General features: G+C 38.8%; 1 protein-coding gene across 1 annotated transcript in view; it reads right to left on the reverse strand.

Annotated features, from left to right (window-relative positions):
* The window catches only part of LOC144092111 (uncharacterized), a 96744-nt gene that overhangs the window by 3300 nt on the left and 65855 nt on the right, over positions 1-27589 (reverse strand). Inside the window, exons 11-17 of the mRNA XM_077624895.1 lie at positions 25696-25786; positions 15980-16089; positions 15788-15862; positions 14580-14673; positions 14461-14501; positions 7550-7652; positions 3777-3832 (exon numbers count right to left, since the gene is read on the reverse strand). Coding sequence (XP_077481021.1) covers positions 3777-3832; positions 7550-7652; positions 14461-14501; positions 14580-14673; positions 15788-15862; positions 15980-16089; positions 25696-25786 — 570 coding nt within the window. The remainder of the gene's footprint in view (positions 1-3776; positions 3833-7549; positions 7653-14460; positions 14502-14579; positions 14674-15787; positions 15863-15979; positions 16090-25695; positions 25787-27589) is intronic.

Here is a 27589-nt window from a genome sequence, read left to right on the forward strand (position 1 = left end):
AGGGATGAACTCCTTTCCCAAGTGGAGGAATTTAAGTATCTTGGAGTCTTGTGCACGAGTGAGGGAAGAATGGGGCGGGAGGTCGACTGCAGCGTCTGCAGTGATGCAGACTCTGTATCAGTCCGTCATGGTGAAGAAGGAGCTGAGCCAAAGGCCGAAGCTCTCTAGTTACGAACAAAATACCGGATACAAACGGCTGAAATGAGTTTCCCCTGCAGGGTGTCCGGACTCTCCCTTAGAAATAAGGTCAGAAGCTCGGTCATCCGGGAAGGACTCAGAGTATAGCTACTGCTTCTCCGGATCGAGTGGAGTCAAATGGGTTGGCTTGGGCATCCGATAAGGATGCACCATGGACGCCTCCCTGGTGAGGTTCCGGGCACGTCTCACCGGGAGGAGACCACGGGCCGACTTAGGACGCGGTGGAGAGACCATGTCTCCCGGCTGTCCCGGGAAGACCATGGGAATCTCCTGGAAGACCTGGATGAAGTGGCTGGGAAGAGGGAAGTCTAGGATTTCCTGCTGAAGCTGCTTCCCCCGCGACACGACCTCGGATATGCGGAAGATGAGATGTGGTTAAGAAATGACTTTTCTGTGCTCGAGTCTTTATGCGATAAAAGCACACGGTATGAAAATTAAGAGTATGCGTGCAAACAAAAAAATGTATTTACGTGTGAGAAAGAGAGGCTGAACAATCTGACTGCAGAGCAGAATCGAGTTAAAACACATCAAAGAGAAGCTTAACCTCTGTGAAACCTCACCGGGTTTTCAAGAACAACAAATGATCATTCTCCTCATTGTTTCCACGGGGGCTCTTTTCCCTACTGTGCCACTGACACACCGCTCTGTCCCTCCCGGGAGGACCCCTCGCAAGCCTGTGCTTTTATTTTTTAATGACATAGCCATTTGTTTCCCTGTGTTGTCATGTGTTTGTGCAAAACTTTAACTGTGCTTCCACTGAATGAAGACCATGTTTTTTTTTCTCTCTCTTTAAGTGTGACATGGCAATGAGGGGAAACCAAGCTAACAAGGACAAAGTTCTGCTTGAAATCATTAAAATGCTGGAAGTCATAACTGGCTATACAAGTTGTACAGAACCAATGAAGGATGGAAAAAAAAGTGTTTGGAAGACAGGTGTGTGTGTGTGTGTGTATGTGTGTGGGGAGGTGGACTGTGAGATGCGGACGGCTTATGTGGTCTGGCACTTGCTTTACCTAAACTACCTCATTATTACATTATAATGATGTTATTTTCCTAGCAAGAGTTCAGATTTGCGCATGTTACTTTCTCCTGCCATGGCTTGCCTGCCTTAATGTACACATTATATACAACACAATATCACACAACAAATGCACACCCATGGGAAAAGACAGACAAGGAAAAAAGAGAGGTCAAGTATGCCTAATGCCACTTCAACTCGCTAAAATGTTAGCGCTCATTTTAGTAGATACAGATTGTGCAATGCAACTTTCAATTGCATCCGCTTTAATTTTCCCTAGTCATGTCCAGCAAGACATTTCTGTTCAAAGAAAAGTAAATATAAAACAAACATTCAACGGCAATTGCACAGGCCACAAAGAGTTTACATTTTTGGCAGCATAACGCGGTCACATAATGTCATGATTACAGAACACGCAGCCGCAGTGACCACAGTAGAAGGACAAATGTCGCTGGGCTGTAATATCATCTGTTGCTATTCCAGATGTACTACAGACTCATGTCAAGTTTGGTAGACATTTATGAGTACTAAAATTAGCTAATCCCTTAGATGCCTTATGAGCCTTATAAATGAAAGCTAAGTAATAATAGTATATGAAAATGTAAATATTAATTACGAATAAAGGATTGTTGTTAAGTTACAATATTATATACTGTATAAAAAAGTATACAAAGGTAACATTTTCATTGTTACATTAATAGTACCTTCATCAGTACGGACAATTACTCTAAATGTAGTAGTGCAACAGTTGCATCTGTTCACTTAAGTGAGTTTTATGCAACAAGATGGCTTCTTTTATCGGGTTTGTAACACCAATGTTAACAAATGCTTTCATTGAATATCATTTGATTTCAATAGAGCAGGGGTGAGAAATCAGTCCAGAATGGACCACAATGGGAGATGTTTCGTCCAACCGAACATGTCGCCTTTTCGCCAATTTGCTCTTACAAGTGTATTCCGTTGATTGCAGTCAGGTTCTGCTCGTTTCACCAGCAACCTCATTGCATTAATCTGTCTATGCTGGCTTAGTTGAATCCAAATACATAGTGGTCCTTTGTAGAATGAGTGCCCACCCCTTCTATAGAGCATGGTTTTCCAAACCTGTCCTCAAGCATGCAGGTTTTCAACCAACCTATGAAGAGGCGAAGAGGCTACATTTTCACCAATCTGGAGTCTTAAAAGTGGAATGAGTTCATTGCAGTCAGGTGCTGCTAGCTTCAGCAGGACCCTCATTGGTTAAACTGTCCATGCTGAATCTGATCAAAAACCTACATCCACATTAAGAGCTCAGAGTGTGACATTAAACATGTTATAAAAGACAATCTAAAACATTTAACACATTTTAGTGACAACAATTTATGTAGAAAATAAACAGATTTTTATATTATTACAATTCTCTTCTAGTTTTTCTTTTAACTTAATATTTTTCTTGACATGAGGACCTAGGCTACTTGAAAACAAAGGCTTAAAATTTTAAGATTTTTAGGAAAAAATTATACTTTTACTCACACAACAAATGACTGAAGAAATTTTGATTAAATATCTTGTGATATGGCAATCACTTTTATTGCAATTTAACGGTTATTTTTTCATTGTTGAAGAGGCCAAATACTGCTTAACATACTTAAACTAATGTGCAGAATCTTCAGAAGATTTTCTATTTTTCTTTTTCCACAACTGCAGGAGGCTTTACAATTTGGTGCTGAAATATCTTTGTATTATTAGGCTTTGATGTTAATTCAGATTGTCTGTTTGTTGGCAGATTAACAAAACCGCTGTTTATTTCCACTAGAGATTTTAGATGGCTCATTGAGCATAATAGAAGGAAGAAGCCATTACAATTGGCATTAAAATAATATTAATGCAAAAACAACAAAATATTTTCTTTTAAATGTATACCGTCAACTTGATGTGAAAATGTAAGCCTTGTTTTTTTTATAATGATCCAAATGTGGGATTTTACATCAAGTGCTTTCAACATTTTGAAGTGATCGTTATATGTCAAGAAAATAAGGCTAATATTTGAATCTATAATAGATGTGCAAACATAAAGGGGATGTTTAAATTGAAGAAGTAACAAAGGTTTGCTAATCTTTTTAAGATTTAAGGGAATCCCACTATCCGGTAATTATCGAGAGCTATCTCTTTTTCCTTCAGGTGATAGGCAACATGGGACTAGGCTGACCTGCAGGACATTAACCTCATATACAGCATGCTCCCAGGTGAGGAGCTGGAGGTCAAAAAGGCGTGACAGGCAAAAGTGTTCTCCAGCTTTTATATGGTCGGCTATTTCCCAGGTTTGAGGTCCCCTGGGGTACAGAGGCGAGGAGGCAAAGCTTGGGATTCACTTGGCCTAGCTAGCTTCGCTCAACTGGGCTCACCTTGGGTTTTAAATCCCACTCAGTACACCTTGTCACTTATTTCAGGTTGGGAGGAAGAGGAGTGAGGTGGAAGGTATGCGGGACGAGAGATGGAGGAGAGAGGTGGGATTGCACTCGTGGGTAGGCGGACTTTGGTGGGAGTATGAGGGCTGGGGTACTCCACTTGTGCACATATGCACCTCTTTTCTTCCAGCTGCCTACGTAAGTGCTTGTTCTCCTCACTGAAAGCCTTTAACTGTAGAGGGGGAGAGAAGAGAGTTTCTAAAAAAAAAAGAAAGACAAGAGCAAAGACCATCCCGATATTTTGAGAGGAACAATTTCAGCTTTGATCACAGGCTGTCACTGAGAGATGTTTCATTTAAATAATTTAATCCAATCAACCAAATAAAAATCTAATTACTAAAAGGTATCGGTAAAAATCAAAGTCAGCTACAGCATGATCAGGAACTTGCCAGCATCCCATTTATATTGATTACTGTGGTTTCACACTTGCTTTCATGCATGTGGAAACAGAAAGAGAAAATTGCACGGGTATGTGTGTGTGCGCTCACAGCGCTTTTTCGATACTTGTGGGAGTCACAGTAGGATGTCAATTTCATCATGAAACCAACCCATTTGAGCAATCATGAGGGGACAATTTAACACAAAATAGCCATAACAAAAAAGGCAGAATGACAATATATTGCAGGCCTTGAAAAATAAGACAAGAACAGAAAAAATGAATTAAGGTTTTTTATAAACACCCAGCCATTCACGAAGTGGTATAAGAGATTTAAAAAGTGCTTAAATTAGTATTTGTTGTAAGAGCAGGCTAACTACTTTGTTAATGTGGCAGTAGTATGGTAGATAAAAAAAGAAAGAGAATGTTTAAAAAAGTATTTTAGTGCTTCGAGAACATAAAATAAGAAATTCAATGAAAAGAGAACCAAGCAGAAGTGCCGGGGAATGACATCTCTGTGTAATGTCTGTAAATTGTGTTAATATGCGTGTAGAAAGATGGGAAAGAAATTCATGTGAGGTTCCGCTAATATTAACACACACATGCAAATCTGACGACTAAAAATAAATGGGTTTCAGGCTTACCCCTTGAGGAGCCAATGACATGATGTGCCAAAATAAGCTAAAGGCGATTAAAGAGTATTTAGTCGCCCTGACAGGAAAACACCCAATCAAATTTGGGAAAGTAGAAAAAAGAGGGTAAGGAATGACACTTATTTTTTTCCTCATCTTTGATAATGACTAATTGCAATGCTTGCTTAGGTGTTGAGATTTTTAAAAAGAAGAAAATGTCACAGCTTCCCCCCCGTAAAAAATGTGTGAACTCACATGCTGGGGTGTCTGGTGTGTAAAAGGAGTGTGTTTGCACTTCATTCAAATATCAAAATGCAGAATAGAAAACATGAAAAATAACCTCATGCTATGAATTTATTTTAGTATTTTTATTTTATTTGCAGCATTTTGTCAGAAACATTCCCTTTTACATTTTTGTTTAAAAATAAAATTAAGTCATCATTAGCTGACATATCAAGAGGGCAGTCTGAGGAAAACTGTCCCAAACATGTCTCAGTCTCTGGACTACCTCCTTTTTGAGTGTAAAATTAGACAACCAAATAATTTTGGGGGTAAATACTCTCAGTTGATCAGTTATCAGAGAGTACTGATACCAGAAAATGTGTTTTAGAACAGATAGATTTTGGTGTTATGCTTTCACACTGAGTTTCTCTACCAATGAACTGTTAGAAACCCTGAGCAAAGACGTTTCACATCATTGCAACAACTATCCGACTACATTGAACCAACATCATCAAAAGCTATAAACTACATGCTACATGCTATTTTTTAATTTTGTTAAGCTTCACTCCGATGAAGTTACCAAAAAGAAAAATTAATCAGACTAAGCTTGAATTACCGTATTTTCATGACTATAAGGTCGCACATAAAAGTCTTAAATTTTCTCCAAAATAGACAGGGCGCCTTATTATCCAGTATGCTTTATATATGGAGCAATACTAAAATTGTTATCACGAAAAAATAAAATAAATCAGTGGATAGTGTACACCATCCTCGACAGCTCTCACAACTACGGCAAGCAGCCCCCGACTCTACTATTTTCCCGTAGAAAAAGTACTGCGCAGTGACTGCTGGGATATATAGTTCTTTTGTCAATACACCCAATGGATTGTGGCCTGCGATCGGCATCAACACAGCTTTACGAAGCATGGACGCTAGCTACTATTTGTGAATGGATTGTGGCCTGGCGATCGGCATCAACACAGCTTTACGAAGCAACTTTGATGGATTTGTGGGTGATGATGACGTGAGTACATTGTAAAATGGCTAAATAAAGTACAACCGAACTCAGTTTTGCTTCCGTTGCCTTTTAAAAAATGTGTTTTTAGCATGTGGGTGTAGCGGGTATGTTTAAGCTAGTGTATGTTTTGCCATGCCTGGCTGTGTCTATAAAAACGGTGCGTCCTTTGTGTGTGTAAAATACAGAAATAGCACTCGTTATTGACACTGCGGCTAAAAATACGATGCGCCGTATAGTCGTGAAAATACGGTAAATGAAAAAAGTAGCGATTTACATCTAGGCTTTTTTGTTTGCTTTTTTTAAATATTGGTTTAATTCTAAGTCATCATTATCTATTTATGAATCAAATGTAAGACCCAACTTTCACATCTAATCTATAGATGTTATCATCTATAGATTAGATGTGAAATATAATTAATACAATTATTTAAAAAAACCTACTCTTCGAGAGTTTTTAGACATGTTTTCATCCTTCTTAACACTATTGTTTATGCATTTCCTATATAAATAAAATTCCACCCACTCCAAATGCCACATATCTGTAACCCTGTGTCACAATCACAGGCTCACCAAAATTGCCTGCGAAAATGGACCAACATTTGCTGGAACTTAGACCACCTCTTTGTCAACATGGTAAAACCCCATAGATTCTCCACTAAATTGACACCCCGTTGTTGTGCCAGCATGTCGATCTTGGCACATGTTTACTAAGAAAAAAAAGTGCATGCATGCTTTGCCCCGGCACGGAAAGCCACTTAAAATGCTCACCATGGGGTAGTGCCCCTGCACAGTGCATGAAAATAGAGCCCAAAACATTAATATAACAAGCAACTGGCTATTTGAAAATTTGACTGGACGGGGTAAGGTGGATATTGACGAAATTAACACACATTGCAGCTGAACACAAGCATGTAAGTGTGTATAAATTAGTGCGTGTCCTGGCAATTCACACACCTGAATAACGGATGCCAAAATACACCCTGTTTGATAGCCCCTCTCCCCAGTGCACAAATTTCAGCACATATGCGTGGAAGCAAAAGCGTGTAGCATCATAAGTTCAACTCTTGTCATCAGTCAGTGGGCTGGCCGCTTAAATTTAGCAGAGCGCTCCCCTGGACTCTGAAGTATTTTTGGGGAGAACTGAGTGGGCTGAGGAGTACTTTTGATTAGTCCTTCTTTGGCGATTTGTCGACTCTTGTGAAGTTCAACACAGTGGAAATAAAAAGTAAGCTCTTTCCTCAGAATATTCCTACGTGCTCCCTCCTTCGCTCACATTGTTTTATCACAGCGGGCCATCTTCCGACGCTGTCATGTGGAGATCAGCACAGCAGTATTGATATACACCCCTATCTCACTTTCTTCAAAGGGAAATCATTTACGAGTAGAGAGAAACGTCATAGCTCTCCCCCAATTTCATTTGCTGTCATTTTTCCTTCACCTGTGAACACTACACAGCACACTCCTTAACATCACCTTCGATCGTTGGAAGAGGAAACGGCTGTCTTTTCCTTTCTTTTTTTCCACGTTAGACGGATGCTGTTGTTTTCTTTTTAAGCTCAACAGCAGCAGGGCTTTAGTATTTTTGTGAATTACTATTTTGTGTGTGTATGTGTGTGTGTGTGCATGTGTGAACTCCCTTACCTGTTGATTTAGCATACAGATAGCGTCCATGTTGCACTGCAATTTGGTCTGCATGTCAGCCAGTCTGCTCAAATCCAGGGCCATTGAAGTTTCGTCATTTAGGCTGAAAGTAAATGATATTTCAATATTAAAATCCTTACAATAATATGATATGCCAAAACAGAAAGATAGACACACACAAACACACAATTAAAACCAAATTATTCACCTTTTTCCCCTTACTTATTATTATCTTTAATGGAACCTGATGAATTTGATTGTTTTAAGAGAATAAAAATAAGAGAAACATGAAATGAGGCAAAGAGCCACTGTATATTCAAAATATGATAAGAAGCAAAGAGCTGCATTCATTTTGCCTAGGAGTCGCATGCGACTCGTGCACCGTTTGAGACCATCTGTTCGGCGAGGTGTTAGCGTCGCTGGCCTCACCGTGACTGGACGTTTGGTCGCCGGACGTTTGGTCGTCCGGATGTTTGGTCGCCGGACGTTTGGTCGCCCGGGTGAATATAATTTTGAGAGCTGGTTTCAACAGTAGATATTTAGATATTAAACTCCCTCATGAATATAATTTTGAAAGCTGGTTTCAACAGTAGATATTTAGATATTAAACTCCCTCATGAATATAATTTTGAGAGCTGGTTTCAAAAGTAAACTCTGTCATGTTGTCAAACGTCCGGCGACCTAACGTCCGGGCGACCAAACGTCCGTGCGACCAAACGTCCGGCGACCAAACGTCCGGCGACCAAATGTCCGAGTACCGGCCTCACAACCAAGGGTTCAATCCCAGGTTCTGAGCTCCCTTTGTGGTGTTTGAAACTACATCAGACCCATCTTTGGTGTTCTTGCAAGAGAGAATGATTCTTGGACGATTCTCTCTTGCAAGACACCGGTTATGAGTCTGATGTCTGTTTTATTTGTGCGTGCGTTTGGGAAAGCCTATTGGTGAACCTATCAATAACTTATAAGAGTATATAAATATATTGCTAGATCTTTTTGACTTCATCAATCATTAGTAGCTCGCTGCTGAAAATATGTGAGGACCCCTGCATTATATGGATCAACCCAAACTTTTGAAGCGTGCATTTGCAGAACATGTTCAGTCAAGCATCTTCCTAATCTGAGGCAAGAAAAGAATTGGTCGTTCATGACGTTTTGGTCATTATAACAACCTTCATAGGCCTTATTAACGAATCCAAAGATGAGTGGGGAAATGGATTCCAGAATCATTAAGTCATTCTACAGTGTTACTGAGGGCAAAATGAGCACTATCGCAGATGTGCAGGAAAACATTAGGAGTACAAAACTACGTTTAATAGTTTTTATATTATTAAAAACATCATTGAAAACAACAAACATATGTGAAAGTCTGCTGTTTCCAGAACCAGACTCGGACTTATAAATGTTCATTGAATTAACGAGAGAAGATAATGGCGTTCTATGCGGACGCTTTGCGCTCCTTCTTTCATGCCTCAATGAACCTGTCCAGTTAGCATTGAGAGCAGGGGGGGAAACCTTTTAAATACTTTATTGAAGATTTCTTAGGCCATTAAAGTACCACTGTACCTCCCCTATGTCAATGTAGGGGTAGGAAGCATGATCGGAAATTCTGTGAGCTGAAGCTACAAAAAAATTGCTCTTTTTGCTTGACTTGAGCAGATGCACAAATTCATTGAAGTGTTGATAAATGACATTGGTGTTCATACAAGTTCACGAACCTAACAAACAAAAAGATGTGTTAAAGGGATTAAAATGTTTATTTGGAGGGTAGCATTAAAAATGATCATTAATGACAAAAACGTTTAATGATGTAGAGATGTAATTAGAGTAATGTAGGAAATGAATTGACATGTGACACATAACATTAACAAAGACAGGCTAGTGTAATAATAGAAAAATCAGTATTGACTTTGATGCATACATTTAAATTATTTAAAAAATGCTTGCACTCAACTTTGCCTCTCTCTGTCAAAACCCCTGCTTAAGGTAAGTAATGTATTTCTAAAAAGTCTTAGTATATAAAGAAGGGTAAAGATTGTGTCAGTACTGCATTCCGTGTATTATATCCAATATTTATGTTTAATTCAAATGTGTCTTGGCATATACACAGAAAAGGGACTTCCGTATCAGAGGGGGAAAAAATAAAAACAAAATATTTTCGCACCATTTCACAAAGTCATTTGAGCAACTAACTAATTTAGACTGGCAAATGCAAATAGTTTTGAAAGACGAAACCACATTTTCTGGAAATGACATTCATAAAAAAGAAAATAATTGACTCTGACCCTTCCAGATCTTTTAATTTCACACCATAATTATCCCACACCCAACAGCCTGCAGCAAAATTGCACATTTTTGCTTTGATCTCGTAAATTGCCTTTACAAAATGCCTTCCTTAGGAGTCCATTTTTGTCAAATCTGCAGATGTGCAAACACAAAAAAAAAACATATGATCCAAAGTCCTTCTCAGATGATAATTTAGTCTAGAGCAGATGATGAGACAGATGTGGAGCATAGACAACTGTGCGAGATTTATATTAGGACATAGCCATGCTTGGCGGAACGCCTGTGTAAACATCTGTTCCTGTGTTTAAACACAAACATGGATGTGTGTAATTAGCTGCTTAACCCAATCAGTGTGTATATAATTACAGTCATTAGTGTCAGCGGTTAGCCGCCATATTCTCTAAACTAGGCAATAAACACATCGCCCAATCTTCCTTCCATCTTTCTTATTTGCTGCTCTCACATGGCTGTATATTTTATGCAAGGCCTGACTCTTCCTTATCTCCCGCTCTGTTTGTCTGCCACATCGTTTCTCTATTTACACAAATCCTCAGCTGTGATCACAGAGTGCTCTTAATTGGAAGCACATCGTTAGCAGGGTGCACATGATGAGCGCTTCGCTCTGATAGGTTGTGTCACAGCCACTGAGCCAGTGGTACCAAGAGTAAATAATAAAGAGCTTTGCCTTCCATCATCTCCTGCATATCAATTTGCAACTACTATTTTCGTTCATTATTCGAGGTGACATCTGAAAATGCCGAATGGGGTAAATGATTTTATAATTTATTTAAAAATCTTATACATATATTCCATCCAGGTTAAACTAAGATTTAGCTCTAGTACATTTAAAAAAAAAAGATAATACAGATTAGATGGAGAAAAAAAACATTTTGTCCAGCTCAGTGGAGTCTTCTTTTAACCCAATAAATAAATAGTGTATAAAAATATAAATTAAAGCCAAAATTTCAACAAAATGGCTGCCCGTTATGGGGGCAGACATCAGTGATTTTAGCAAATCAAATGGGAGCATCCCAAATTACCTGCTCTCCCTCGCTATGTCAATAAAACCAATTATTATATATATATGGGTGTTGGCCTCACAGCATTGAGGTCCTGGGTTCAAATCCATGTCATGTCCATCTGTGTGGAGTTTGCATGTTCTCCCTGGGCCTGAGTGGGTTTCCCCCGGGTACTCCGGTTTCCTCCCACATTCCAAAAACCGTAGGCTGATTGGACACTCTAAATTGCCCCTAGGTATGGGCGTGAGTGTGTATGGTTGTCCGTATATATCTCATCTAAATAATATATATATACACATAAATATATATGGTGAAAAAAAGAGTTGTTGTTGTTGTTGTAGGTGGCTCCAAGTTGAAGTAAAGCAGACCGCAATGTTGCCGGGACAATTTCAAAATAAAATAACGGATAAAAGAATTGCATTTACGTTTTGGGGATTTCGTAACTTGGATCTTGTTTTGGTTAGTTGGAATGATCATTAGCACATCAAAGGGTTTCATAACCTAAAAATTCTGATATTCATAAATAGAGGTACGACTGCATTCTGTTGTTTTGATCAAATAATTTTCTTCAAGGCTGCATTGGCCAAGTGACAAATGACGTGTTTCCAATGGATAGTAGTTAAAATGAGGCTTTGGCCGGTGTTGTTGACCCCAGCCTCAACATAAGTTTTTTAATATTATCAAATGTAGTTGAAAGGCCTAAATGTAAAATATTTCCTATCGAGTAGGCACCTGACATTCGTTGTTAATGAAACCCAAAACGCTTCTGTGTTGGCCTTTCCTCTGTCTCTCTTTTTCTTACGCTCCCATGCGCCGTGTTATGGTGATACGGCTGCTTTTTTGAAATTGTATGGTAAAATCTCATGTTCTTCTAGACTTACTTCCTCCTCTGACAGAGTTTTAATTTAATATTCCAACTCGTTCCACAGGTTTACTCAGCTACCTACTCGTTTTCCATTGAGTCATATGAGTCTGAGTTGAGTCTGTTGGATCCTTCCCTTCCCTTAAATCATCGGTTTTCAACTCTGCAGACTTTATGTAAATGATTTTAATGTAGAATTTCAAAAGATATAGATCTGCACAAGTCTTGATAATTTATTTTTGAAAAGTCTTTCGAAAAGATTCTATCATTTAATTAGTGTGTAAAAAATTGTGATAGTGGGATTTTAAGATTGGTGATAATTCCGCATGAGCTGTTGAAGTATGGATCAATGACAACAAGAACGAAATAGGAATATTTTCTTAACGAGTTGATTTTAATTGTGGTGCCCTATTTTTTTTACTTGGGCCTCTAAAATGTCAGGTCAGGCTCATGCTCCAAGTTAAAAATTAAAAAAAGAGTTTATTTGCATAGCGGAAGGGCCTGGAAATTAGGGGTAGAAATTACAGCACACGGTTGTTTTTCTCATTGTTTCCTGCGATTGGCTGAAAAGCAATTCATGGTGTACCCCGCCTACTGCTCATTGTTGGCTGGTATCGGCTCCAACACACCTGCAACCCTTGTGAGGATGATCGGCTCAGAGATGAATATGTGCATAAGTAACATAAGAATACGTACACATTTTTTTTGTCTTACCCAATTAATGAAAGCTTAAACACAAATATTATGACATGTCGAAGTGGACTATGAATCAACTTTGACTAAGATGAATATTTTGTTTACGAAAAAACCTTTTCTATTTTCAACAAAACTTATATTAATTGAATTATTGATTCTAAATCACCCTTTCTAACCTGTGAGGGCTGGTAGTAAATGCCACGGGTGATATGAAGCCATTGTGCCACAGTCGCTTGAAAGCACAAGCGACATAATCATAATACATTGCTTTATTAAAGGCCCTTCTAATGAAAAAAAGGTCACGTTTCGCTGATTGCTGTCAGTGATAGAGACACTTTGATGTCCCTTTTTGCCACCAGTAATAAGATTTATACATAGAATGCATATGGCTGCCATGCAAATAACATGACATATCTATTGCCATAAAGATCTAGGATTTTAATACATACCGCATTTGGGGTAGATGTGAGTCGTGGTTATGATAATGAGATGAAATGAATTAGGATTCATCATAAAGTGTGGGGAGACAATACAAAGGAAGTTTCCATCGACTGATTTTTTTATGTCTTTCCATGTTATTATATCCGTTCAATCAAAACCCTCTTATGCCTGCATCTACATGAACTGCCTCCTCTTTTGCTCTGCTCTCTCACTCGTTCTCAATTATAAGCAAAAGACAAAGAAAAGCGATTCATCTTCCTGTCGCGGCCTCTTAATGATATCATTAAAATGACTGACAGCTTTGAATAGTGACGACAACTTGTGCCAGTCAAAACAAATCTGATCCGTTTTGGAAACACAGCCTGGTGATTCATTAGGGAGAAGGGGTGGAGGAGGCGGGTTCACAACAGGGTGTGGTAGTGATGGTAGGGTTGTGGTGCTTATTGTTAAGGAACGGCACGCTAAGGGGTCACACATGGGGTAAGGGGTGATATGTGGCAGTCAGGTGTCCTCTCGAACATCTTTGTGTTCACACACATACACACCCAAACAAATGGTCCTTACTGCCACCCTGCTCCCATCTGTGCCACATTATTTCTCATTGCCTTAATGAACGTAATAAATATATCTCCCGGCCATTGATGAATGCAATTTGACAGCCAAAGGGGTGGCAAGTAGAGGAGGATGGGCCCTTGGTTGGAGTGTAATCATTGTTAAAGGCCCAGCATGAATCAGATATTCAGATTAGAGAAGTGGCATGACATGCACACACAGGTGGCAAACCCACGGGGCGTTTCATTCACAGCCTGGTATTCATGCTGTTATTGTCATTAATGAAATTGTTCGCTCAGGATGCTGTTACAATGGGAAATGTGCATGTTGAATGTGGGTAGGCAGCAAAAATGTGTGTCAAAGGTTCTACAGACAAATTTAGACAAATACAGTTAATGGGTTACACACTATTTTTGGAGGACACTTTGCCACTGCAACTGGAAAACATCACATGAATGTGGCACCGAGGGGGGAATTTGAAGAAAAAAAGATATATAATTTGTTTTTTGTAAATATGTGAGTTTTTTTGTACAACTTTGACCGTAGATTTTCCAGATATATTCTCACATTAAAAAATAACATTACATTTACTGCAATCTACTCACTAATATGATAAAATGCATTAGTACAGGAGCCTAGCTAATCGGTGTTTCAAACCATACCATGGTGAGATAAATGTAGCAATTGATGCAAAAATAGATTGAAATATTTCCTTAGGTTGTGTTAGAATCTCACTATCCGAGACCAGAACTTGTGCCTAGACCGAGATAAGACGAAGACTATTGGGAGTCAAGACCGAGACAAGAAAGGAAATCATAGAAATCCGTTTTAAAAAGAAATATATATATATATATATATATATATATATATATATATATATATATATATATATATATATATATATATATATATATATATATATATTATATTCCCATTAATAACACATAATGAAGTTGTGGAGTTGAGCTTTACAGTAAAACCCAAGTCTGCTCTACCAAACCGAGACACTCAAAATGGGATTTTCCATCTTTAGAGTTACAACACTGGTATTTACTTACATCTTCTCATTTTGCAGTGCACGCAGTTCATTGAGTTGGGCCTGCATGAGAATGTAACAATATAACAACGTTGTTTTATTTCTTTTATAATTGTCAAGTTTTCTGCACGGTTGTTTCACCTTGACGTGTCCCATTCTTTTCTCGTGCCCTGTTGCCATTCCTTTCAGTCGCATTACCTCCGCCTTCAGTGTGTCATTAGCCTCCTGAAGATGTCTGACAAACCAAAGGGAAATACAGGCAGGTTCAAATAGATTGTACAGTCAAGATGACAGACGCTGTTAAAAATAAAAAGATTTATTCATCACAAAAACACAACATTGTCTGTAACTGTAAAATATTTAGTTCACAGAGAAATGTATCATTAAGTCATGGCTATTTATATGAAATTTTGTTGAATAGCTGACAAAAAAGAGGTAAATATATTTTTACTTTATTTAGTTCATACAGACACACTACTCACATTGAGTGTTCTTTATGCTGCTAAAACCCCACATATTTGAATGGTTAGGATGCTAATGTCAATGGGGGCCAGGGACAGAATATGACATTCTGACTAGATCACTTTTATCTCTTAAAAGACAAATATGTGACACCCTGTCTGTGAATGGGATAAAGGCTGCCAGGTTTGGTCCTAGTAAAAAAAAAAGCCATATTTTGAATGCATCTAGAAAAAATATATCTTTTGGAAAACACAAAATTAGGCGTTGCATTAGAGTGATTTTTTTACTTGACTACTAATCTTCATCAGATAAATGGCTTTAAATGCACGCAAATGTAGGTGCATAACGAGAAACATCTAAATAGTAACTTTGAGACCTAATCCAAACCAAATCATGCTCACAGTCATACCTAGGGGCAGTTTGGAGCATTCAACCAGCCTAAACCAGAGTACTCTGAGAAAACCCACACAACCCTGGGGAGAACATGAAAACTACACAGAGTGAGGTCCCACCTAAGATCAAACCCTTGACCCCAGAACTGTTAGGCTGACGCGCTAACCATGCATTCACCGGGCCCGCTGCAAAGCAGTTATTTTAAAAAATAAAGAAATCATACTCACAATCTCACTTATAGACGCTTTAAAGAAAATTACCTTTTTTGTTCTTGAGGTATGGGAATAAACGAAAAATACTTAAGCCCAAAAACCCAAATGAAAGAAAAAGAAAAAAGAAAACATGTAAATTCTACAGGTTTATGTGTAAATTTATAGTGTACAACAGTACAAACTTATTTTACATGTAGTAAATACACTATTACACCATGCACACTACTGGCACCACAATGAAGTGTGGTTGGTCTTAAATTATTTCTGACTTCTGATACTCACATTTTGTCATCAGTGACATTGAGTAAAACTTGACTTTGGGCCTTCATTTGCTGTGCAAGTTTCTCACTCACTCCTCTGGAAAGAAAAGTCAAAGTGGCAGACATCCTATTGACTCAGCAACACCCAAGCAACCGGCAACATCAAATTCTAGATCTATGAAATGTACGGTGTAATTTCATTGCGATTTCATACTTGTGCTCAGCGACCCATTGCTTGAGATTAGTCATAACGACCTGGCTGCCCTGACGAAGGTTGTCATTCTCTAAATATGATGCTGCCAGCTTCGACTGAAGTGTGTCAACCTGAAACAGTAACGTTTTATTGTCATCTGCAGGGTCTGATCACCCCCCTCATCCCTAACCTCCTGTTAATGTTACAGATCGAATAGTAGTCAGTTAGTGTGTTTAAAATGCCAAATACATAAAATTAATAGAAATCCAAGTTTTGAAAAAAATAAGGCAGAAAATGATGATGGAAGGGAAAGCCAAAAACAAGGCAATGCAGGAAAATACTTTGGTTAATAGTGAGAAATGACACAGGTGCTGTTTGCTGACACAGATATATAAACAGCAGGATATGGTATTAGGCAGTGCTTATAAGCAAGACGGAGGATGGTGTGTGGGGTTAACAGGAATGGAATTCCAAAACTGCTGACTTTCTCATTCAGCTTATCACTTAGGACATTTTAGGTGCCTAAACCCAAGGGACACATTGGTATTATCACCCTAAAACACCTTGATATTGCACATGTTCTAACCGCAAAGACTTGGAAACATGGACAGAACATGATTTAAACAGCTTTTGACTAAAGTTGGGGAAGGGGTGTTTTTATAATTCCAATAACGCAATGAGTGTAAAAAGCTAATGTTGCTGTATCTGTATGTTTATGTTATGCATATCAAAATGCAGCAAACTCAAATTTCAATATAGATAATCTATAGAATAAAAATGCATAAAATGCAGTTCTCAACAGCTGAAATACATGTCCAACTTTTAAATTCAGGCCATGGGCTGGTTCAAGCAATATTTAGATTGATTCATAAGCACATGTAGCAGGGCACTCACATCTGTTACATCAAAATCAATTTTCTGGCGCAAATTGTTTTTGTTACACACCTAATAATCACAAAACAACAGAACATAATAAAACAGCAATGCTCAGTAATTCACACACAGACTAACACAAGGAGGAGTATGACTATTTAGTGTGCTAATAACAGTAATTACTGTAGTCTCACATTAAGATCTCCCCCCTGACTGTCTGACTAAGTTGGCTGGTGCAGGGATGTAAATCGCAGCGTCGGTTTAATGTTGTGATTAGGACTAGATTCCACACCATCACTCTGTTTTCATCATTGTCAAGGGAGGCAGTTCGGGGATGTGCTAGTGTGCTTGTGTGTGTGCGCTTCAGGAAGGAGAAAAGGGTAAAATGGGGCAAAAAGAGGTGCGATTGCAGGCGGGGGTTGATGGAAGGATGCAAATCTGCTTAACATTTAGATTGGTTTTGTTGCACAAATATTTTAGCTGATGATAGGGGCTAAAACGGGCCCTGAAATGCATTTGGGGCTCTTACAAGCAAGTCTGGTGATGTGATGGCTCCTGTTTTTTATGCTTAAAAATATAAGTTGACTGGTGGAGGATTTGGACTCTGCCATGGCTGCTTGAGTATTCATCATTTTGAATATGAGTATTGCAGAGAGCTGGGCTTTTACTAAAAATGATGGATTTCTTTTTGAAGGCTCATATGATTTTTAACTTGACCTTAGAGTGGACTCCCCATTGAACACCTCAAAAGGGAGTTAAAACATTTTATTGTTAAATAACCTCCTAGCTACGAGTTAAAAAATGAAATAAAAAATGCATAGATTTATTTATATTATATAAATTATATAATGTATATTGAAAGAAATGATCAATACACAAAAGAAAAAAACAGGCATATCTGGTACTCGGACGTTTTGTCGAAAGACGTTTGGTCCCCGGACGTTTGGTCCCCGGACGTTTGGTCGATCGGACGTTTGGTAGAACGGACGTTTGGTAGAACGGACGTTTGGTAGAACAGACGTTTGGTGGAACGGACGTTTGGTCGCCGGGTTCGCTCGCTGTCAAATATGACAGATAGCTTACTGTTGATATTTTGATATTAGATATTAAACTCACTCTCTCTCTCATGATTATAATTTTGCGAGGTTGTTTCAACAGTAACAACCCGGCGACCAAACGTCCGTTCTACCAAACGTCCGTTCTACCAAACGTCCGGTTGACCAAACGTCCAGTTGACCAAACGTCCGGGGACCAAACATCCGGGGACCAAACGTCTTTCGACGAAACGTCCGGTCACGGAAAAACATGGGGTTATGTCTGTAAAAAAACTTAACTTTCTGAATGAACGAAGCAATACTGTTAAAACCAAGCCGTTAAAAGCTGGATCCACACACAACTCAGGAAAAGAGGAATCAAAATGTACAAAACTAGTGTTTATTAACCAAGGTAGCAGGCCAAAAATGCTAGTCTCAGCGGAGTGTCAGGCAAACACGGTGGTAAGCAGGGGCAGTCTCCTGATCGTGGCAGGTGTTCTTAAATAATGGCTGCAACTATTCTGCTGCAGGTGTGTTGCACCGCCACGCCTCTTTGGCTTAATTAGCTGCTGAAAAGAGAGTCGGTGTAGGCTACAGAACATTCATTGATTTTCAGAACTGCTTTATCCTCACTAGGGTCGTGGGGGGTTCTGGAGCCTATCCCAGCTGACTTCGGGCCAGAGATGGGGGACTCCCTGAATGGTGTCCAGCCGATGGCTGGGCATGAGGAGACGGACATCCATTTACGCTCACACTCACCTAGGGGAAATTTAGAGTGTCCAATCAGCCTACCATGCATGTTTTTGGAATGTCGGAGGAAACCGGAGGACCCGGAGAAAACCCATGCAGCCTTGGCGAGAACATGCAAACTTCACATAAGTGGACCGACCTGGATTTGAACCCAGGGCTGTGAGGCCGACGTGCTAACCACTCAAGCCGCCGGGCCGCCCAGCGACAGAACAGAACTTGACAAATACATTCCATAAATGGGATTTTAGCTACTCAAAGGTTATACATCGTTAAAGGCTGGCCATAAAAAGCCTCCAAATTTATTCCAGAGTTGAGTACACAAAAAGTGATATTCGTCTGGCTGTTGCAATCATCAGAGACGAATACCGGTCATTAGTCTTTTCAACTCAATGCTTATCAGAGCATATCTTTTCATCAAATTAATGAATACATTTATTGTTAAACACATTTTTATAAAACATTAATTCATTCTGTCTAATTAAAAGACCCAACAGGGCCGACATCACTTAGATATGCATACTTATCACTCACAGGGTCTGAATTAAAGATCTACAGGGCCATGTCGTGTGTGCCTGCATTTTATATGTAGTTAGGATCGTGAGATAAGAATGAGGATTCCAAAGCAGGTCTTCGCACTCTAGGCTTGATGGTGATAATCATGGCATGACACAACATTAAGTCTGTGAGTGTGTGCATTTCTGTGTCCTACTCTTACTAATGGGAATGACGATGACATGTTCTCCATTAGACTCGTCAGTGGACCACACCAGATCTAGCATATTAATGATGCTACTGATGGCTTCTTTAATTATTGTCGTCTGCTGCTGCTGTATGGCCCAAATCTCTTTCCCAGTCCTTTCATCAAATACTCCCCTGCACGTGCTTTCGACTTGTTTATCACTGGCCACCATTACAAAGGCTCCCTGTTGGTTTGAGTATTGCCTGCTGGGATGTAACTTTACCAGAGTTTAGGAAAAGCTTGGCACACAACCAAAAATTGATAGCAAACCAGGAGTAAAGTGACATTAAAACCACATATTTTGGCCACAATTTTTTTTAATATCCTTTATATAGTTTTGGCCAGATTTAATCTAATGAATGACAAAAGTATCTTAACTAAAAACAGCTCTTGGTTTATTTGGTATGGATGTATCATCCCGAAAAGTTTAATGATTGAGCACATCAGCCAGTCTGCCTCACCACCAGTCAGAAATTTGCATGTTCTTCCTGTGCTGTAGCCCATGTTCCCAAATCATTTTCAATTGAAGACTATTAATCGTCCATAAATGGGATTATACAATGAATGTTTATCTACAATGTGCATTAGGTGTACCTTTTTTGCCTCACAAGGTACTTTTCAAATAGCCCTGCCAAAATGATCAGACTTTTAAAGCCACACCAAATAACAGGTAGTGTATTTATATTATTATTATATCATTATTATAATATTTAGTATATTATTTTGTTATATAATTATTATAATGTGCATTATATTAATAATTCAGAAGTACGGTGTATTGAATAGAGATAAAATATACATAATTCCTTTGTACATCCTGAACCTTGAACCTTTGTTGCACAAAGCAATTGAGGATAATTTTGGTTATTACTTTGCTCTGACAATTTGCACTTACTTCCATAAATTTTTACTCCTTCACCTGCCTCTTAATACCTACTATGAAAAACTGGAAAGAATCATTCATTCATTCATTTATGAACTGCTTTATCCTCACTAGGCTCACGGGGGTGCTGGAGTCGATCCCAGCTGACTTCGGGGCAGGAGCGGGGACACCCTGAATCAGTGGCCAGCCAATCGCAGGGCACAAGGAGACAGACAACCATTCACGCTCACACTCAAACCTAGGGGAAATTTGGAGGGTCCAATCAGCCTACCATGCATGTCTTTGGAATGTGGGAGGAAACCGGAGTACCCGGAGAAAACCCACGTAGGAGAACATGCAAACTCATCACAGGTGGGCCGACCTGGATTTGAACCCAGGACTCCCTGGCATGTTTTGCAGTCTAGCGAGCTGAGAGGTACTTTGCTGAGCAGCAATTGTCACAAAATGTATCATGTTAGACTTGGGCAGTTACCCAGTATCTCGACATTAATTAATAGTCCATGATTAACACATCAAGCTTAACATGAATTTGAAATGATTGTTGCATGGCAATCCAAGATACAGCTGGTAGAGATTTATATGTGAGCTAAACAGCCCCGATCTCTTAAAATGTACAATTTACAATTGGGTGAAAATATTGAAAGAGGAAAACTATTCTCAAGTTTTAGACTTGTCCAATTGATGTCATAAACTCTGTTAACAAGTAGTCCACAACACAAACAGGAACATTTTGTGTTGAGTACTAAAAATATGTATTTTTTTCCACCTCAAATCACTTTGCTTCTTTCCCATCACTTTCCCAGTGTGATCAAACATCTAATTGTACAAAAACATCAATTTCACTGGTCAGATCAGTGACTTCAAAGTTTTTGGGAAAAGCAGTTATGACATATTCATCAACTTTTTCCCAATTGAAATATTTTCAGTAAATTCTCATTAAGACTGCTTGCAAAGCCCCAAAAAGTTTATATGACCACACTAATGACGTGTGTTTATGTGTGCATGAGTTTGGAGGGAAATGCCATTGATAATGAGTGTGAGACAGGAGTTAAACAACATACTTTATACATATTTAACTTTACTTATGGCATGCAATTTGGGCATACCCAGGGGGGAGCAAACTTTTTCTTTGCTCTGTTTGATTCACAGCCAGTGATGTCTGGAAAGAAACAGCAGCATACAAAGGTTTGGACATGCCAAAGGGGGCCAAAACTTTTGAAATGGAACTGTATTAAAATAGAAATGTGTTTCTACACATGCCCCCAAAATAATGCCATATTTTTATAAACTGTTCAATCTCATTTATAGTTCCTTCTTTTTCAAGAAAGTTCCAATATTTTTTCCGTTTTTGTAGCTCAAATTTGTGCTCAAATCCCTGGACAGTCACGTGTGCACCCCCACCACACACACACACACACACACTCACGCACGCATATGCATGCACACACACACACACACGCACACACACACGGACAGAGCTATCTAAAGTTCAGCTACTGTGCACCTAGGCAATTTGTAATATAGATTTTCTCTATAAGCCACTGTAGAGCACCATTTACTATTTCAAACCCTTTTATTTTATTTTATTTTTTTACACTGGTATACAATTCATCTTCTCAAAGTCAATAAAAAGATTGGAAGCCTAATGAAGGAGTCATAGTAACAACAACCATCATTAGAGTGTTTAAACACTGTTTTTCCAAATGCACATTCGGCAAAAAGCTTACCTACATTGAGATGATGAAAGGCAGTGTGGAAACATAAGAGGAGATAAAGGAAGCTGTATTTGAGTGCAGGTGCAGCCATCAAACACAGAAATGCATTAAAACAACAATCTACCCCTTCTGTCTCTACTCTCTTTTGCCACACTTGCACGCACAAGCACAAACACGCGCACCCAAAGGCACACACACGCAAACACACAGTTGCCCTTTAGAAGTAGCTTCCTTAAGAATCAGGAGAAAGCATGACATTGGTTAAATAAACTGCAGCTATTCCCTTCTTTTTTTTTTTTATTATAGATATTTAATTCCTGTATTTTTTGGGCATTAAACTGTCAGCTAATTGTTCAAACATCAAAGGTCCGGAATGGAAGTTTCAAGAGAAAGTAACCCTATCAAATTCACAACACTGTATGCGTACAGTATACGCGAATGTACAATACTATATACACCGTGAGACCATTTGATTTTGTTTCACCGATGTCATTATAGTGGTAATGTCAGAAGTGTCGGATTAGCAGGTGAGAACGAAGAAAGGACCCAAACACAAGGGGGCAAGGCAGATGGCCGTAGTATGGAATTAAATCAAGGCTATGAGTATTGAATGCAAAAATTATTTTTGAAACTGAAAATTCAAGGTAGGCGGCCCGTTAGGCGATTGCTGAATGCACAGGCCTCATAGTTCTAAGATCGAAGGTTCAATCCCAGGTTTGGATCTTCCTATATGGAGTTTGCATTCTCTCCATGGGCTTGTGTGGGTTTTCTCCAGGTACTCTGGTGTCCTCCCACATCCCCAAAACATCGTGACCGGACGTTCGGTCGACCGGACGTTTGGTAGAACGAACGGGCCGTCGACCGGACGTTTGGTCGCCGGGTTCGCTCCCTGTCAAATTATGAGAGAGAGAGACAGAGTTTACTGTTGAAAGCGAGCAACCAGGTAATCTCTCGCTCTCAAAATTATAATCATGAGAGAGAGAGAGAGAGAGAGTCCGTTCTACCAAATGTCCGGTCGACGCCCCGTCCGTTCTACCAAACGTCCGGTCGACCAAACGTCCGGGGACCAAACATCCGGGGACCAAACATCTTCCGACGAAACGTTCGAGTGCCCCAAAACATACATGGTAGGATGGTTGAACACTATAAATTACCCACTAGCTATGAGTGCAATAAAACTGTAAATAATGACATGCATGATATTATTAGTATTATGTTTTTACTTAGAACAAATAGATATTGCTGCCATTCAATTCCTGTTTGGTGCAAGCTAAATTGTGAGACATGATCAGGCTGGATGTTGACCGAGCAGAAAATAGACCTGCTCACTATTTTTTACAGAGAGGACGGATCGATGCTGAGTCGAGTTTAGCATTTGGGACAAATCATTCTGAATACAATGGCAACGTCGCTCAGAGCAGACATGAGCGAACCGGATTCGGAGTAAGTGGGTTTTAGGGGTAAGGCACAAACATCAAATGAACCAAGACAATCAACAAACTCAAACCCTACCAGGTAAATGGAAAGGAAAATTGCATAGACCTACCAGAGATATCCTTAGATTGAAATCAGGCTCAGTCTTGGATAGAAATGGAATATTGTATATCCATCACCTTGACAACTCTATACATTTTTAATACTAGAACACAACCACATTTATCACCAGAAAACACCAACTGCTTGCTGCTTTGATGTAAAATTGTCCCTTTTTTCCACCATTAACAAATTAGTATAAAAACCTTCGGACATTTTGGCAGATGTTTTATGTTTTGTCAAAATGTAGATTAACAAATTACGACCTATTTGTTACACCTACAGTCACTATAAAAAATTTTTTACACTGCCTCTACTGTAAATTGTTCTGTTCTGGGGCTGCTTTGTTACATGCTGGCAAATGTTGGCATGAGATAGTGTGGTATTGAATACAACAATTGTGCTGTCAAGCGACTCAAAAACTAAACTAAAAATAATTATTTTTATAATTATTTTTTATTCAAGATTAAAATACAGATATTTGTTTCTCTTGCTATTTACATTTTCAAGACTGAACAAGTATTACTGGCAAAAAAATAAAAACAATATTCACAAAGCTACAAAAGGGAAGTTGAAACAGGAACTAAAGGACAAACCCTAATTCATTGATATGGAACCCATTGTAAAATCAACTTCCAAGGAGCAGGTTTCATGACATTTTAAGGCAGAACATTAAGTTTGTTGAATCTTAATGAATATCGCTTCACCTGTCCTGACTTTGCACTTAATTATCCATTCTGCCTTTGGATAAAAGCAGCTCAGCTTTGACAACTTCTCTCTCCCTCTGATATTGTTCCTACTTCCAGTCAGAACATTAGGGAATATCATTGAATATTCCAGCCTGGAATTAACTCTCCAAATCACCTGGCATGCACCCCTCCCTCCTTTGGACAAGATAATCCCTGCTTTAGCACTGGATATATGCCACTAATCATCAAAACGATAGAAAGAAAGAGAGGGAGGAGCAAAGGTATGGTGAGGGAGACCTTGAGATAAAGGCGAGGAAGGATACAAATGTACAAAAATAGACACTACCAAGTTAAATTGACTTCATTGCAAAGATTTTGATTTAGTTTTTACAATACATGTATCATATATGGGTTTGGAACCTTTTTACAAATACCATATTTACCATATTTACTCGCCTATAAGGCACCCCCGCGTATAAGCTGCACCCTTAAAATTGCCTTAAAATTGTTGAATTTTACAATTTCTCGAGTATAAACCGAACCCTGATTCACAATTTTCACCTCCATATTCATGGTTTTAATAGGGAGTACACATGTGTTACTTTGAAGGGAAAATCTTCAGAAAAATCATCACAAGTGGTATTTCTGAGATACTGTATGAATCAAGAGGACATTATTAGGGTCAATATCATAAGGAAGTCAATATGCCTGTCTTTGTAAATGCAAAATATCAAATTATTCCATTTGAAAAAAGAAATAAGTCTATGTTGATGAAAACCTGATGGTTTTTAATGAGAGAAATTACAATTTTCTTTGCAGAAGTTTAAGATGTTGTGGCGTCCAAATTGCTTCTAATGTCGAAATATCTCGATTTTTTCGATGGTTCATATTAATGTAATAGTTGTCACCTTTTGAACAAGAAATAAAAAATTTAAAAAATCAAAGCGGAATTTAGTTTTATTTCATAATCACAAATGTACAATCATGCCTGCACGTAGACAAATTCGAAAATAAAGTAACGTAAGCACAACTAGGAAGTGTGTCCGTAGCGGTAAAGTGTTCACCAAGTCTCTGGGTGCAATAATAGCATGGGATACACATTAGGCAGGTATCAAGGCTGATATTTTAACAATCGACCGCAAGACTTTCGATCACCCTTAACAATATTGTTATGCGCTGACATGGTAAACGAGAGCATGTTTATAACTGCAGTGGGGTGGCGACGCCATGAACAAGCTGTGTTTTTTTTCTTGAATTTCATACATAGACGTCAAAATAAATGTTGTTCAGCGTTTTATCTGTTTATCTTTTCTCTATTTTGAAATAAATGACCGTATCGGCCGCATTGTCTGGCGTTATGGCGTCATGGCGTTATGGTGTTATGGCGTTTCGTCTTTGTCACCCTGCAGTTTTCGTGCATGTAGTCTTTTTATGCGCATATAAGCCGTATCCTCGATTAACTCATCATTTTTGTCCGACAAATGCGGTTTATATGCGAGTAAATAAGGTAATGGAACTTACCAGGGCTTGTGCATCTTTTTTCTCTGTATCAGCCTGCTCAAAGTTCCTCTTGATCTCTTCAACCTCTGATTCCAGTTTCCGAGCCATGACACTACAAAGAGCCCAAACAATGCACTTTTTCATTGTCTTTGCCGGAGATTTACACTAATGGGGCATTTATCAGATACTTAGTTTTCATAAATGTCACTGGTGGTGTAGTAGTACACCACCCGAGAGTTCCTAGCAAGTGACTGTGAATCTAAAAAAGAATGCTTGTTTCTCTCTTTATGTGTTCTATAATTGACTGGTGGTGACCAGTACAGGGTTTATTTCCCGAGTTAGGCTTCAGCCTCCCATGAAACAAATCATAAAAACTGTATGGAAACATGGTGGGCAACTAGATAACTTTAATTGACACTGTCACAGAGTAGAACAAATTTAATGCATTTATTATCGTGTTTGTATTGTGCAGAGGTACACAATAGCTGTACTACATCATAATGCGAGTTGTTTCTAACATGTTTTTAAATCCGAGCTACTATGTGAGTCTAAAATGTAAAAAAAAATAATCGCAAACATACAACACAATAAAATCTGGTGCACATCTAATTGGTGTACTTTAAAATATGCCAGTGGATTGTGCACAATATAGTTAATTACTTCTGGAATTTGTTTTTCTAAAAAACCATTTGTATTGACTGGAAGAATGCAGACTACATAATCACACCACAAGTTTGCGTGAACACTTGCTCAGGAACATGTGAATGTCGGTGTTCATGTGAATGTTTGTGCGCGTGTTTGTGTGTGGCAGTCGCGCTAAGAGAATGTGAAGGGGATCAATACAAAGGGGTCCATTTCTGCCACACTACTACGAGCCAACTGTCTGTATGTGAGTCAGCTAGAGATTGTGTGTGTATTTGTCGGCTGCTCCGGCTAAAGCGGGATCAATACAACAAATGATTACCATTTCCACTAGCCTCCCTCTGCAGCCTGGGTCCAGCCGATCAGAGGGCCTCAAACCCCCACCCTCGTCGACATGTAGACCCAATGCACATCCACTAAAACAAACCTCCTGCAATCCTCATCCAACTTTTAAACAACGAGATTGTGAAGAATTATATGTATCTAAGTTTAAATAGATTTGGGACAGCTATCTGAAGTTATTTTGTTATGGATTTTTCAGTTAAAATAAAACATAAACGTAGGCTCGGCCCGCTAGTTTCTATTTGTATTTCTGACAGATACAATTTTAGTACATAAACCATTCTATATTGTTTTTTTCTTTTCTTTTCTTTTTTTTTTAAACCATGAAGTTATAAAATGTAGTAAATTGAGGGAAATGACATGTACAATCATTGAATACTTCCAGAAGATTGGCCAAATTTAACTCCAACCAATAAATACAATTCTTCTTTTAGTATTAAGATAGTAATGTTCAACACTATCAAGTATTAATGTAATAATTCTGAATAAAAACTGTGTTTCGTTGCAGGGGATGTAAAGCAGCGATGCACTCACTATACTGATAGGTTTATGTTTTGTTGTCATGGAAAGACATTAACCAAATAATCCAGAATGTGAGTGTGTTAAAAGAGAGAGCACTATGTTTCAGCTGTTTCACCGCTCAAACACACACAAAAAAGAAATGAAAAATGAATCAATGTAGATTTCAACATAACAAATGATTGTTGGGTTACTACTAGGATTATGCAGTGGTAAAAGCAACAGCAGAGCAGTCTAAAAAAAAGGAAAGCATAAGGTTGATAGATTGGCCCTTGGAGAAAACATATGACAGGAAGAAAAGAGTCAAAATGAGAAGGAAAAGGAGACAGAGGCATCCCATGGAGAAAGAAGGGGATTTCCCACTGCACAGATGGAAGCCATTAACATGATGTTGTTGCTTGAAAAGGGGGGT

Source organism: Stigmatopora argus, chromosome 17 (genome assembly GCF_051989625.1).
Source record: "Stigmatopora argus isolate UIUO_Sarg chromosome 17, RoL_Sarg_1.0, whole genome shotgun sequence".
In the NCBI taxonomy this organism is placed as follows: Eukaryota; Metazoa; Chordata; class Actinopteri; order Syngnathiformes; family Syngnathidae; genus Stigmatopora; species Stigmatopora argus.